Here is a 12,135-nt window from a genome sequence, read left to right as displayed (position 1 = left end):
TGTACTGTTGCTAGTGAATTTCATTAGTGTTACTCAACACGGAAGTCTGGAATGAAGGTAACAGGGAAGTACAAGAGCCACAATAAGGGCAGTGAAAGACTGAAATTAATTATTCCCATATGGAGAAAGAGATAGAGAGAAATTCAAGATTTAAATGTTTTAATTCTAAAATGTAACTGGTTTAAATTGAAGAGGAAATAACTCCCCAGGCAAAAAAACTAGCTGATCTGGGAGAATTACATCAGACCTGAAATACTGAAGTATGCCAGGTTATTAAAAAAATAATCAATAAGCTAAATCCCACATTTCATAATTCCCTTAAATTTTCTTTAATATTGATCCTAATGTTCCCTATCAAATATCCATACAGATACACCCAGTATAACCAGATGCATATTTTATCTATTAACAAATTTAAGGGTAGATATGTCATGATTTTACTGTCAATTCAAAACTTTTGTTTTGAACAGATTAAGCTTTATATATTCAATCTCAGACACACACATGTGCATGGTATCCACAATATGGATGGTAAACAAACAACTAATACAAGCTTTTACAAATCAAATCAATATAGCTTACAGAAAACATAGCAATAATCTTTCCAGACAGACAAAAAGAGTATTGTTTCTTTTATTTATCAACACGGGGGGGTGGGGGGGGTGGGGAGGGGGGAGAGAGAAGGCTCTAACAAGAGAGTACTAATGCATTCTCAGATCCTGACTGGTTTAAATAATATATTTTTCAAAGAAATAATTACAGTAGAACTAAATGCAAATCACTGTCTTGTAACACTAACTAATGTCCACCAAAGAAGTAGAAGTCTCCAAAGGATATTGCAGGAGTTGCATTTTACTTTTATATAAAAGGAAAACGGGGACAGAAAAGAAACAACATTGAGGCTTAGCAGAACTGTTGCCATGCAGCTTGTGAAACTACTCAAGGTAAAATATGAACATTAATATTGTATCTGTTCACATTATTGGTGTACCATTCAACTTAATGAATGAAGCACTAAGAAAGGAAGATAGAACTCCTCTTAATGCGGAATGTTACAGCATAATTCACAAGCGACCTAACTATCGTAGCTGTTTCCTAACTAAGGATGCCATACATCATGAAGCATTTGTTGTTATAATAGTACCGCCCACGTTATCAAACAATACCTTTTGATATGTACTTATGAAATTATTATAGCACGTACATAAGTGTGATAGCAAAGTGCAAATGTGCTTACTTAAGGACGTGGAATTTGATAAAAATTCACGGAGCTATACTAATGCAAGCCTCTGTTCTGGGCAATAGTTAAGGCCTCTAAGCATAAAGGGTGCTATTCAGAAAGTGCCAACTGCCAAGAGCCCTCAACTCCTACTGATTTATGAGTTGACAGGGCTCAGCATGAATTCCAGAACTGGACAGAAAATATGTCTCTCTTCTCCCTTACGGACAACTTCCATGAAACAAAATGTTTGTTCTGATTGCAATTTTCATCAGATAGTTTTGAGCAAAATAAAACTTTTGTAAGAAGATGAAACACTTCAAGTTCCCAAATAAATAAATAAATAAATAAAAGTATGCTGAGAAAACACTCTGTCAGAAAGCTTTTACTTAAGAGACAGCAAGTACTGACAATATTTTAAACAAGATCTAATAATTGGAATTTAACAAACACATTAAAGACAAGTGCTGCTAAATATTTTCCTCATCCCCTAATTACATTCTGTAATGATCAAGGACTTTCTGTTTGGAATTTTTGTAACTCTAATACAAAGAAAACCAACTTCTCTAATTTCAGATTTATAAAAACCCCTTCATTTTCCTCAATTTCTATCCTACCTGCCAGCATGACTGACGGAGAATCTGACTAAAAACTAAGGAAAGAAAAAAAAAATCCCAAATCCAAATGTGTAACCAAAAGGTCAGTTCAGCATAATGGATCAAGTCTGACAATCTAAAAAGCCTTTTATAACTACTTCTAATATTGCATGACCTGGTTGGTTTGATACTCTGTAGCGCATTCGATGATTTTGCACCTTTAAAGTGAGAAAAATAACTTCACAAGGGGTTAATAGTTCTCCTTTTACTTTTTTCTTTGTTTATGAGAGCATGTATGATGAGAGTAACTGATAGTGTTCAGAATGGTTTTAAAGGACAGATAAAAACAAACATACCTATCTAAAAAGTAGTCATACTACCACAATTTACAATATAAGTTTCATAGTCCAAAGCCATAAAACATATTTGGATATGAAAGTTTTGCAAAAATTAATTAAAGAATTAACACGGACTCTCTCTCTCTCATGCACACACACAAAACGATAACACATATTGAAAAATACTTACGTGTTTAAAACAGGTAACAGGAGCTGCTGTAAAGCTATTGCTATTGATGTAGTTACCCCAGCTGAAACCTTCCACAGGGACAGCTGCTAAGAGAAAGTTATTTTATTTAGGAAGCTGCTAATGAGCCACAAATCTTGTATTACCAAGAATTTGTTTCAGCTCTGTTCATATGGCATTACCTGCTTTAGTCTTTGCCTGGTTTTGTAAAGTTGCTTGGTATTGAGCATATGCTGCTAATTTAGCCACTAGGGGTTGTTTTTGTAGAACTTTAGCCTTCTTTGTTGGAGGTTTACCCTAAAACAAAAAAAAGCTGAGTAAATAAAGTCTTTCCAAACTCCCATCAGGAAATTTCTGTAGGTCTGTAGCACCTCTCTGGTACATTTAATTAAAATTAGAACACCACAGAGTGGAAGTTGACTAAGTATCACAAAACTACATGTAATATTAAATAAATTTAAAAACCAACAAAGAATGTCCAAAACATTACTTTTGTACTAGTATTCCAACTTGAACCACATTATAGATTCATTGCTGTTTAACTGAAAAAAAGGTCTCTCTTAAAAGCAGGTCAAAAGGAAGAACTTTTAATCTAGTTTATACCAATGCAATTTCTTGGCATTTGTTGCAATGAATTTGAGATAGGATATAATGATATTTCTTGACATTTCTACATCTTTTCTTGAATGTTACAAATACATCTTCATGATTTTTCGATTACTATTTTAAGTGAACAGACCAAAACCCAGTTTGCAAATCTATAAAGTTAAGAAAACCCTTGAAAACAAAACACAACAATCTAAATAAACCTTTACGCTCTCTAAAGCCAGAAAGTATCTTGGGTATGAGATGCATGGAATTTCAAGTCACTACATATGTAGACTGAAGATTTTTCCTGATTTTTTTCTTGCAGAAGGGCCACTGCAGCAGAATTGAAATAAGGAGTCAGTATCCTCTGTAGTTTGCTCTGCTGAGCAAAGCAATTTGTTCATTACTGATACGGTTTTGAGTTTTGGCTTACAAAAGCACTTCTGTGAAAATTTTAATGTGTTAAGAAACTTGACTTATCTTAAAATATCATGCAAGTTTTACAAACACAGACTATAATAAGTATATAAAGAAAATGGTGTCTGTACCGCTACCTGAAGTCTGGCCAGAATGCTGGCCTTCTTGGAGTTTGATGAATAGCTTCTAGAGCATGACACACTGCAGAAGCGTTTTGTTTTAGAGTAAAAAGCGTCACGGACACCAACCATTCCACACATCTCGCATGTAGCTAATCAGAGGAAAGAGCCAAATGTTAAGAGTGTAATAAAGACCTCAGTAAAAATTCAGAGCAAAGACGACATAATGAAAGTCCTGTAGGTGGCACCACCAAACAGTTTCTTAGGGCTTGACCCCAAAAAGAATTGCACAGAAAAATAACTTAAAATAAGACCACCACCACAAATGTCAGTGAAACACTTAAGAACCTCAAGTTCATTGATGAAAGGGTGCCTCCTTTCTGCTCCCTATTAATTTTACCACTGGTAGAAGTGAATGACCCAGCTAAATCAGCCAAAGCCAGTTTCTGTGTTTTTGTGGTTCTCAAGGAAATGTCTGCTTTGAATCTGGGCCTCCCAGTCTTGATTTCCTCTAAATATTTAATACTTCCAACCTGAAATAAAACCCAGATCTCTTTTTTGAATCATAAATTAGTCTACCCAAAGTAACCTAGCCCACCAATATTCTCTCCTAGCTGGAATCATATGTTTCTCAGGTTGACACCATCACCCACTGAGTTGTTCCATGATGAATAAGAGTTTGTGACCAACTTATGCCAATGGGACAATACCAAGATTCTACCCAGAGAGAGCTCTACTAATTGCTAATGGTTTTGGCTAAAATATTTTTTACCCGATGATAAAAGCAATCTTCCCTTTTTAATTTTTTTTCCCCAGTATACTCTAGCTCACAGCTAGTGGGTAGTGAACAGATATACACTAATAGAATTTATACAGTAGCAGTAATCAAGCTTTCCTAGTACAGGGAGAAATATGTTTTAATATATTGCATATATAGGAAAGCGTAGAGAGAATAAATGCCCAAGCGTAGAGAGAACACACTGACATTTTCCTCAAAGCTCAAAGAATAAAAACAACATACACGAGAACATACACATGCATGTGCATATATACACAACACACATTTGATGGGAGGACAGATGTTCCCATACTATTTCTTTCCTGACAACAGGATTCAAAAATCTATCTTATTTCAGTTTAGCAAAACCCAAACAATTCCCCCCTCCCAAAACAAAGCAACCCCAACCCTTCAGCTGTTTTGGTCCCTTTTCAGTCAGGACCAACATTTGGGACTGGACCCTCACAACTCACAGCACAGACTAAAACCCATAAATATCAAACTCTTTGTATTCATGCACCACATACTTACCCATGCCAGATTTGCCATCTGGGTAAGTATAGACCTGTCCATTGTTCTTTATAATTGGGAGACTGGATGGCAAAGGAGCAACCTCCTCTTCACTCTCATCTGAACTGGAGCTGCTGCTGGTGTCCTCACTACAACTATCATAACCGTCAAACATCCCGAATGAATCACGTCTTTTCCTTTCTGCTCGTGAAGTATGTTCTGTCTAAAAATTAAAACAAACAAACAAACAACAAAACCCCCAAAGAATAGCAGAGCATTCTGAATGCAAGTATTTCAAAGTCAAGCTTAAAAAGTTTCAAAGGTCAAACTCAGCCTTCAAAAGTAGAGGTACTAACAAACTGCTCTATCAGCACAGATATACGAGCCATATATTGCCCATTAAATTAGTAACGGTATAGTCAAAACTAGCCAATTTTTGGTATTGTGATATACAGGAAGAAAAATCTATCTCACGATCCACTGAGAATACACAGTAGCAGTCCATACATTTCTTTCTTTTGGTGTCTTCAGACTTCATTAAACCTGATGTGCTGAATAATGACAGCCACACAGATCTTATATGCAAATGAGCACATTCCAGATGGCTGCAGCCAATTTCACTAAAATTCATTCATTTGAGAAAGCTGGGCAGAGAAAAGACAGTTCAATCAAGAGGGCACTATTCCACAGGAACAGAAATGAGAGTATATCTGTGCTCTCATTGGCTTGTGGGGTGATTGATAAGTCACTCAGCTTCCCTATGACTCAGTTTCTCACGTGTGAAACAGGAGTACCTCTCTACCTCACAGGGATGTTCTGAGGATTAATCCATTAACAATTATGAAGAGCTCAGTTACTATGGCAATAGGGTCTGTAAAAATGGTAAAAGATAGAAAGGGGACTAATTTGCCACTGTCATACACGAAAACTTGTTACATAACAGAGCTTTCCTATAACCCAAAAATCTGAGGCCAAACAAAACCATACAATTTTGAAAAGCACATAGCAGTTAAGCAATTTCCAACAAAAAAAAACATTAAAGAAGTATAAACAATAGATTAACTGATGTCTCTTCTGATGCACATCCAATACATGCATTTTAATAGTGACAATTTTCATTTTATTAGTATCTTACACAGCTCTACTGAAACAAGGCTACTGCTACATAAGCTGCCCTCATAAAGCTAAAAAAATAAAAAATTTCCAAGTATTTCCATTATCCTTAACAGCATCTACTAAGTTTGAGAGGAAATAACAGATAAAGAGAAGACAAATTCTACAATAGAAGCACAAGTTGGGAGAATGAAGTATAGCCAAGGAAACAGAAAAAAAAATTATGAAAGCGTTTGCCTCTACTTCCTTTTCCAAGAGCTAGTTTTATTTAAAAGTCATTGTAGACAGAAAAATAATAATGTGTGATCAGACTTTTCCTTCTTAAACTGCATTTGGATTCACAGCTTTAAGATTTCATCACAGTAATTCCCCAAATCCCTTTCCTAGAGAGTATATGCCTGAACATCTTTATTGTTGGATCTCATCTGAGCCTTTTTCTGCCATGCTATCCCTTTATTGTAATATTCTCTATTCTCCTTTGCAATCTGACTAAATCCTATTATGGAAGGATTTCCTTATAGTTAAGAGGGAAACCTGATTTCCACACTGACCCAATCCTAGCATCCAATTAAAACAAACAAACAAACAAAAACCAGTAAGCACAAAAGGTTATGCAATAAGATAAACAAATTTAAAACACTTAAAGCAGCCATGAAACAGAACAACAAAAAAAGTCAGTGTAATGTTAATTATGCACACATTCCTTAGCCAAAAATCCAAAGTTATATTAAAACCAATCAAAACTTAGGATAGGGCACAACTTGACAACTCCTTGAAGGAACTGACATCTGCCTGAAGTAGCTAGGGTAACGGTTGCAAGCATCAGAGGAAACGCTGAGCAATGGCAGAACAAAATCTGGTCCTGACCTGCACTGGTAACAAGTCTTACCTGTACGCTATTACTGATGTTATTAGCCAACAAGATGTAAGATCAGTTATTTGTTTGTGTGTGCACGTGTGTGTAGATTAAGGCAGAAGTTGAGCACAACGTTGCCATGGATACAGTGTTCTGCGAACAGTGCCAGTAATTTACATATCAGAACATGAAGACTAGTCATCTTCCTCAAGATTTCATGAGCTCCTTAATGTCTCACAATATTTAACTTTTCTTGACCACAGTCTCTGCTAAGAAATAAAATGCAATACCATATTAACCATCCGTAACAGTAATACCAGAACACCATGATCCCTTCTAGTGTTACAGATAGATATTAGTGGTGTTTCAGAGCCCACAGGCAGGGTCTCCTTCCTCATTGATTCATCCTCCCTAAGTCAGCTGATCTGATTTTACTAGGAGATTAGGGCTTCATCCCACATAAAGGAGGACTTCAACCCTAAGTGGAGGCTGCAGTACAAGGTAGTCTTGGGACATCGCTTTTCCATTCCAGACTGGAGAACTCTGGACCCACACGGCAGTTCTGCTTTGCCCAGTACTTTGCTGGCAGAGGTCTGAAATGCTGTAGCAGCTCAGAAGGAAGAAAAGTGCAGCCCATTCCTAGTCCCTCCAATTCCCAGTGCTACAGTAGAGAAACTCTATAGCCAGCGCTGCTTCCATTGCAAGGGAAGGTGACACAAAAAATGGGAAGTTGGAGGCAAGATGAAGGACCAGTGGCACAGAAGAGAAGACAGGCTGCTCTAGGCAAGTTGAAGCATGGTGCAAGATTACAATGGCAGATACCACAATAGCACAGTTGGCTCTTTTTTTTTTTTTTGGTTCTTCTTTTGCATCACATATTTAGAACCTCTATATTACTGCCAAGCCCTCTTTGCCAAAATATCCACAGATGAGAAAACATTTTTGCTTTCTATATAGAAAGTTGGGTCCTCTACTAAGAAAATCATCCTTCAGCATTATACAAACACCTAAGTAGCAATCATCAAGTTTGTCAAGTTTAACTACACTGTCAAAACAAGTCTCATGTCAACTTTCCATTTATTTTATATTTGGCCAAATCATCCCAGGTCAAGTTATCAGTGATTCAAAACAGCAGCTTTGCTTACTGTTTTAAAATAATAATGTAGTTTTTATAAAACATTTTTATCCACGCTTTTGCCAGATAATTTATGTAGGACACTCTTAATGTTAATTTATAGTTATTGCCTGGATATTCTGGGGAAACTACTCAAAATATGTTTTGTGAGACTTGGAAAAGGTACAGTTTTGCAACAAAAAAATTACAAAGTACTCTGTACGCAGAAGTAAATGGAAGTTAGGAAAGATGATATGCAAATACCTATGCCGGAATTTTGCTAGAGGAGATAAAAACATTTCTATTTTGATAATACACACCACTAAGGTTCTTTTCAACGCATGTTGAAACATAGCATTTGTAGAAACAAGTGAACAACACATGGAGTATCTAGTAACCCTTCCTGCAGAACTTAGATGGAGTTTGCAAAAGAACAGGACCTCTAACATCTGAAACAGAAAAAAGTTGGGGTACAACTCTGAACTCAAATGTCAAAACCAGCATCCTTACAAAAAGGACAATATACGCCTCAAACAGAACCATACTTCAGTGACAGCAGCAGCCTGCAATTCCTGTTGAGTTCTTGCAAGTGCTGAGCAGCAGTGTGCCTCAGCTGACTAGCAATGTCTTGTCTGTCTGACAAAGCAGCACCTAACCATGGTAGCTACAGGACCTCTATGAATGGAAGCCTCAGAAAGAAGAGCTTATTACCCTGCAAGGTGTTCCCACTGAATTTTGAGACACTGTCCATGAGAATGCAGTCCTTCACTCAAAAAAAACTACCAGAGACTAACAGTAGTAGTAACTTAATCTAACAATTACAACCATAGTAAGATCAATCGATGTTTCACAATATAGGCATACAAAAGAAAAAAAAATAAAACCACAGAAAACTTTGCTACTCTTAGAAGCTGGATTTAGCACTAAAAATCATGCTGAGGAGCTTGTCTTTTCCTCAAAACTGAACCAGATTAGTCATCTTCACCTTCTAACAAATGAGGGAGTAGCATCCTGCCTATCTGCAAAACATGCAGGAGCAGGAGTACGGCTTACTAGAAAACATAGAACCTTGTAGCTGGTTAATATCAAAAGAGCAGTAGCTTAAGTAACTCCACCACTAATAGAGTGTCTACTAGTACGTTAAGCGGAAGCAATGCACAAACAAAAGAACGAGACAAACTTTTCCGCATACTGGCTAAGGTTTATTTTGCTAAGGAGATTACCAGTTCCTCAACAGCAAAGATTTTTAGACAGAGCAATACAAAGTCTAGGGTAAGTGGGACTGGCAAATAAGCCTATACGACTATTTGCTTGGGGGTTTTCTTGCATACTTTTCTTTATTGAAGGGATGGGTGGAGAAAGGAACTCTTTAAGAACTGCTTTCTTATTCTGCCCAACTTCCCATTTTCCTGTTCTTCCTCTCCTCCCTGTGAATACTTGGCAGCAACATATTTTTAAGAAATAATCTTAATTAACCATTACACAAGGCAAATGGTACGATACAAGAATATAGTTAAGGAAACCGGTTTCCCTAAAAGCAGGAAGGCAACTCTAAACAAATATGAAAAATAACTAGTTTCTCACTCTCTTAACGTACAGTCTTATGTATATACAGTTGAATTTGGTCAGCAAACCAGTATGTATAGCATACATTCTTTGAGCATAACTACCCTTTGAGTATAAAAAATGGTCACAAAGAGTGAACAATGCATGGCTAAAACACAAAATAAAACCATTTAATGTTAATTAGACATCAAATACTTACTCAGGCAATTGCTTTAGTGTCTTGATGAAGACTACGCTCAAGTATTGGCAAAATTTATGAGAAAGTGTTTTGAAAATGAAAACTTGGTACAAAAAAATGCCCCATTATTAATTAACCAAACTTCTTGCCCCCAAGTAAGTGCATCCTGGCTAAAGGAGGATGATCCAAAACAGTCACAGAAAGGTTTCAAATCACTCAAAATGGTTGTCGTTACTACTGAATCAATCTGGTGCTTGAATTCAGAGAGGCAGCAATTTAGAGCTTTGAGTACAGGAGCTGTAGCTTAACAAAGGCCTACCAGCACCTATACAGATAGGCATCACTTTCTATATTCAGATCTAACCCCCAGAAACATGACAGAAGTATGGACAGATGGTATTTGAGGCCAAGGTCAACAATGAGGTCACCACAACCTTCAAGCCAAGGGTCTGTGATAAGACACATTTACTTTAATCACATATTCTTAACAGATCGTGCGTTTCCCATAGTGTATTTCCGAGTTGGTATTAAATTTGATGCACAGCTTTAGTTTTCAAAATGTTTCATTAATGTTTTATGCTACAAGCTTAGATTTAGCTCTGGATGTTAGCATTAAGGAAACAAGACGATGGAACTAATTTATTACAACTCTTCTGAATGTACGCTGGCCAAAATAATTTACTGTAGTAATACTAGCTTGCCCCCTGTGGAACTGAAGTCTAATTGTGTCTCATAGCATGACAAAAAAAGAAAATTCAAACATGGTACCAATTTAAAGAAAACATACTTTCAGCTTTCATTAAAAACAAATAAACAAAAAAAACCCCAAAGCTAAACATCTTGGGATTCCTGGAAATCAGAACCAACCAAACTTACTTTTTTATATAAGCAACTCACCTCTATCTGGAAATGTGCCTTCCACTCTTATTATAAGTAAAATCTCTGCTGGAAAATTACAGAAATGTTTTTTCCTGTCTCTTCATTTGCTATGTATGACAGCATTTTGTCTGAAGCCAGTTTCTGCTGTTTGCCAATGGTTTTGTCCATAGCCTCTTCCCCAGGGGGTTTCACACAAGAGGGGAGACTCTTTCATAAAAAAATATATCAAATTAGCAGGCAATTTTGGAGGGGGGATGTGATGATTAATATGTGAAATATCCGAGTTTTGAGAAAACTGAAAATCTGTTACAAACTCCATTATGTTTCTACAAAGCCCTTACAGGAGTATCTGGAAGAGGCAAATACTTCACTTTAAACACTGTGTTACCATTAAAAAAACAAACACCACCATTTAAATTTTAAAAAGCCAAAAAACACCACCAACCCAAAACCAAAATCTTCAACATCTGAACTCATTCCATGTGCTCAGAGCCAGATTCAGCAAAATATCACACATACCCAGAGTGTACTGACTTACCTGAGAAATGAAGGTATGCAGTAGTAGTTTGCAGAAGGTATCAAAAGCCTTGCAAAATTAAATCAAATTTTAGATGGTAAGAGAAATGAAAGCCAATGAGAGGGAACTTTTGTACAGATTATCATTACTGCCACAGTCATCTAGCTCTTTAGAGAACAACAATGAAGAGAATTCTTACTTTCAGTCTACAATCCTTTTACACGCGCACAAGCCTACACACTCTCAAGAACAACACCTAAACTATTCCTGTGGCATAAACAATAACTTCCACATAGGAAAGCATATACCTCTGTTATATTTCCCTACAGCTTACATTACATACTTCCTCTAAAAGATCCCTAGGCAGAAGCAACGAGTAAAGACTATTATTGATTGCCTTTTTAAAGGAATACAATGGTTTAGTTCCCATTTAATGTTCCAGATTAGACTCTCTCACAGCCTTTTTATTCCATTCCTTACAAGTCAAAATCGGACTGTTATAAACAAATACAAAACCCAAATAAGTTAAATGCAGGTTCTCCAACCTGCAAAATAATTTTAATTTAAAATACAGAAGACTGCCCTGCAGCTTTCAGTTTTAACTGGTTTTAGATGTGAAAAGTCACAAGGGCTACCACCCACATTTTAAATCACCATTTTAAAACGAATTACTTTTTCACACACAGTAGTTTCTACCATAATCAGCATATGCTTTGTAGTAGGATTTATTTTTTTTAAAGCCACACTGGACAGAAATTGCTACACTTTAAAACATTTCCAGCAACAACCTGAAAGTGAAACTGGTTTCACGGGTTTACTGCTCCTCACATCAAGAACAAAGTCACAATATAAACAGTCATAAAAATTACACAGAAAGGGGAAGAGGATGCAAAGAATCCAAAGCTTTTGAAGTGCTAATATTGAAGAACACTCTACAGCACTTAAAATGAGCACGACTGGAAAACTAAACCTTAAAGGCTTTAACTCCAAGAGGAAGTTGCTGAAAACCCAGCACTTCAGCGGACCACTAAGAGAAGCGTATCCCAGTACGCCTGCATCGCTCAGTACGAGATAATCTGAAACTTTTTACTACCGATCCTGACTGCCGGCAGGAAGAAGAAGGGTAGGAAGGGAAAAAAAGAAAAAAACCCCAAACAACA

The 12,135-nt window shown here is 36.6% G+C and overlaps 1 protein-coding gene across 15 annotated transcripts in view; it reads right to left on the bottom strand.

Annotated features, from left to right (window-relative positions):
- MBTD1 (mbt domain containing 1) overlaps positions 1-12,135 on the bottom strand; it is a 40,380-nt gene that overhangs the window by 27,312 nt on the left and 933 nt on the right. For 4 of the 15 annotated variants that reach the window (XR_012652686.1, XM_075044421.1, XM_075044422.1 and 1 more), the window contains exons 2-6: positions 10,997-11,044; positions 4,774-4,975; positions 3,477-3,616; positions 2,523-2,637; positions 2,344-2,429 (exon numbers count right to left, since the gene is read on the bottom strand). Coding sequence is in view for 14 of the 15 variants with exons in the window: in XM_075044421.1 (XP_074900522.1) it covers positions 2,344-2,429; positions 2,523-2,637; positions 3,477-3,616; positions 4,774-4,975; positions 10,997-11,044 (591 nt within the window). In the remaining variant the exon portion in view is untranslated. Of the gene's footprint in view, positions 1-2,343; positions 2,430-2,522; positions 2,638-3,476; positions 3,617-4,773; positions 4,976-6,754; positions 6,991-10,476; positions 10,666-10,996; positions 11,045-12,135 lie in introns of all 15 variants that reach the window. The other 11 variants (XM_075044431.1, XM_075044429.1, XM_075044424.1 and 8 more) reach the window with 11 other exon arrangements.

Source organism: Buteo buteo, chromosome 13 (genome assembly GCF_964188355.1).
Source record: "Buteo buteo chromosome 13, bButBut1.hap1.1, whole genome shotgun sequence".
Classification (NCBI taxonomy): Eukaryota; Metazoa; Chordata; class Aves; order Accipitriformes; family Accipitridae; genus Buteo; species Buteo buteo.
Note: the sequence above shows the minus strand (reverse complement) of the source record. Positions and strands in the feature narration are given on the sequence as shown.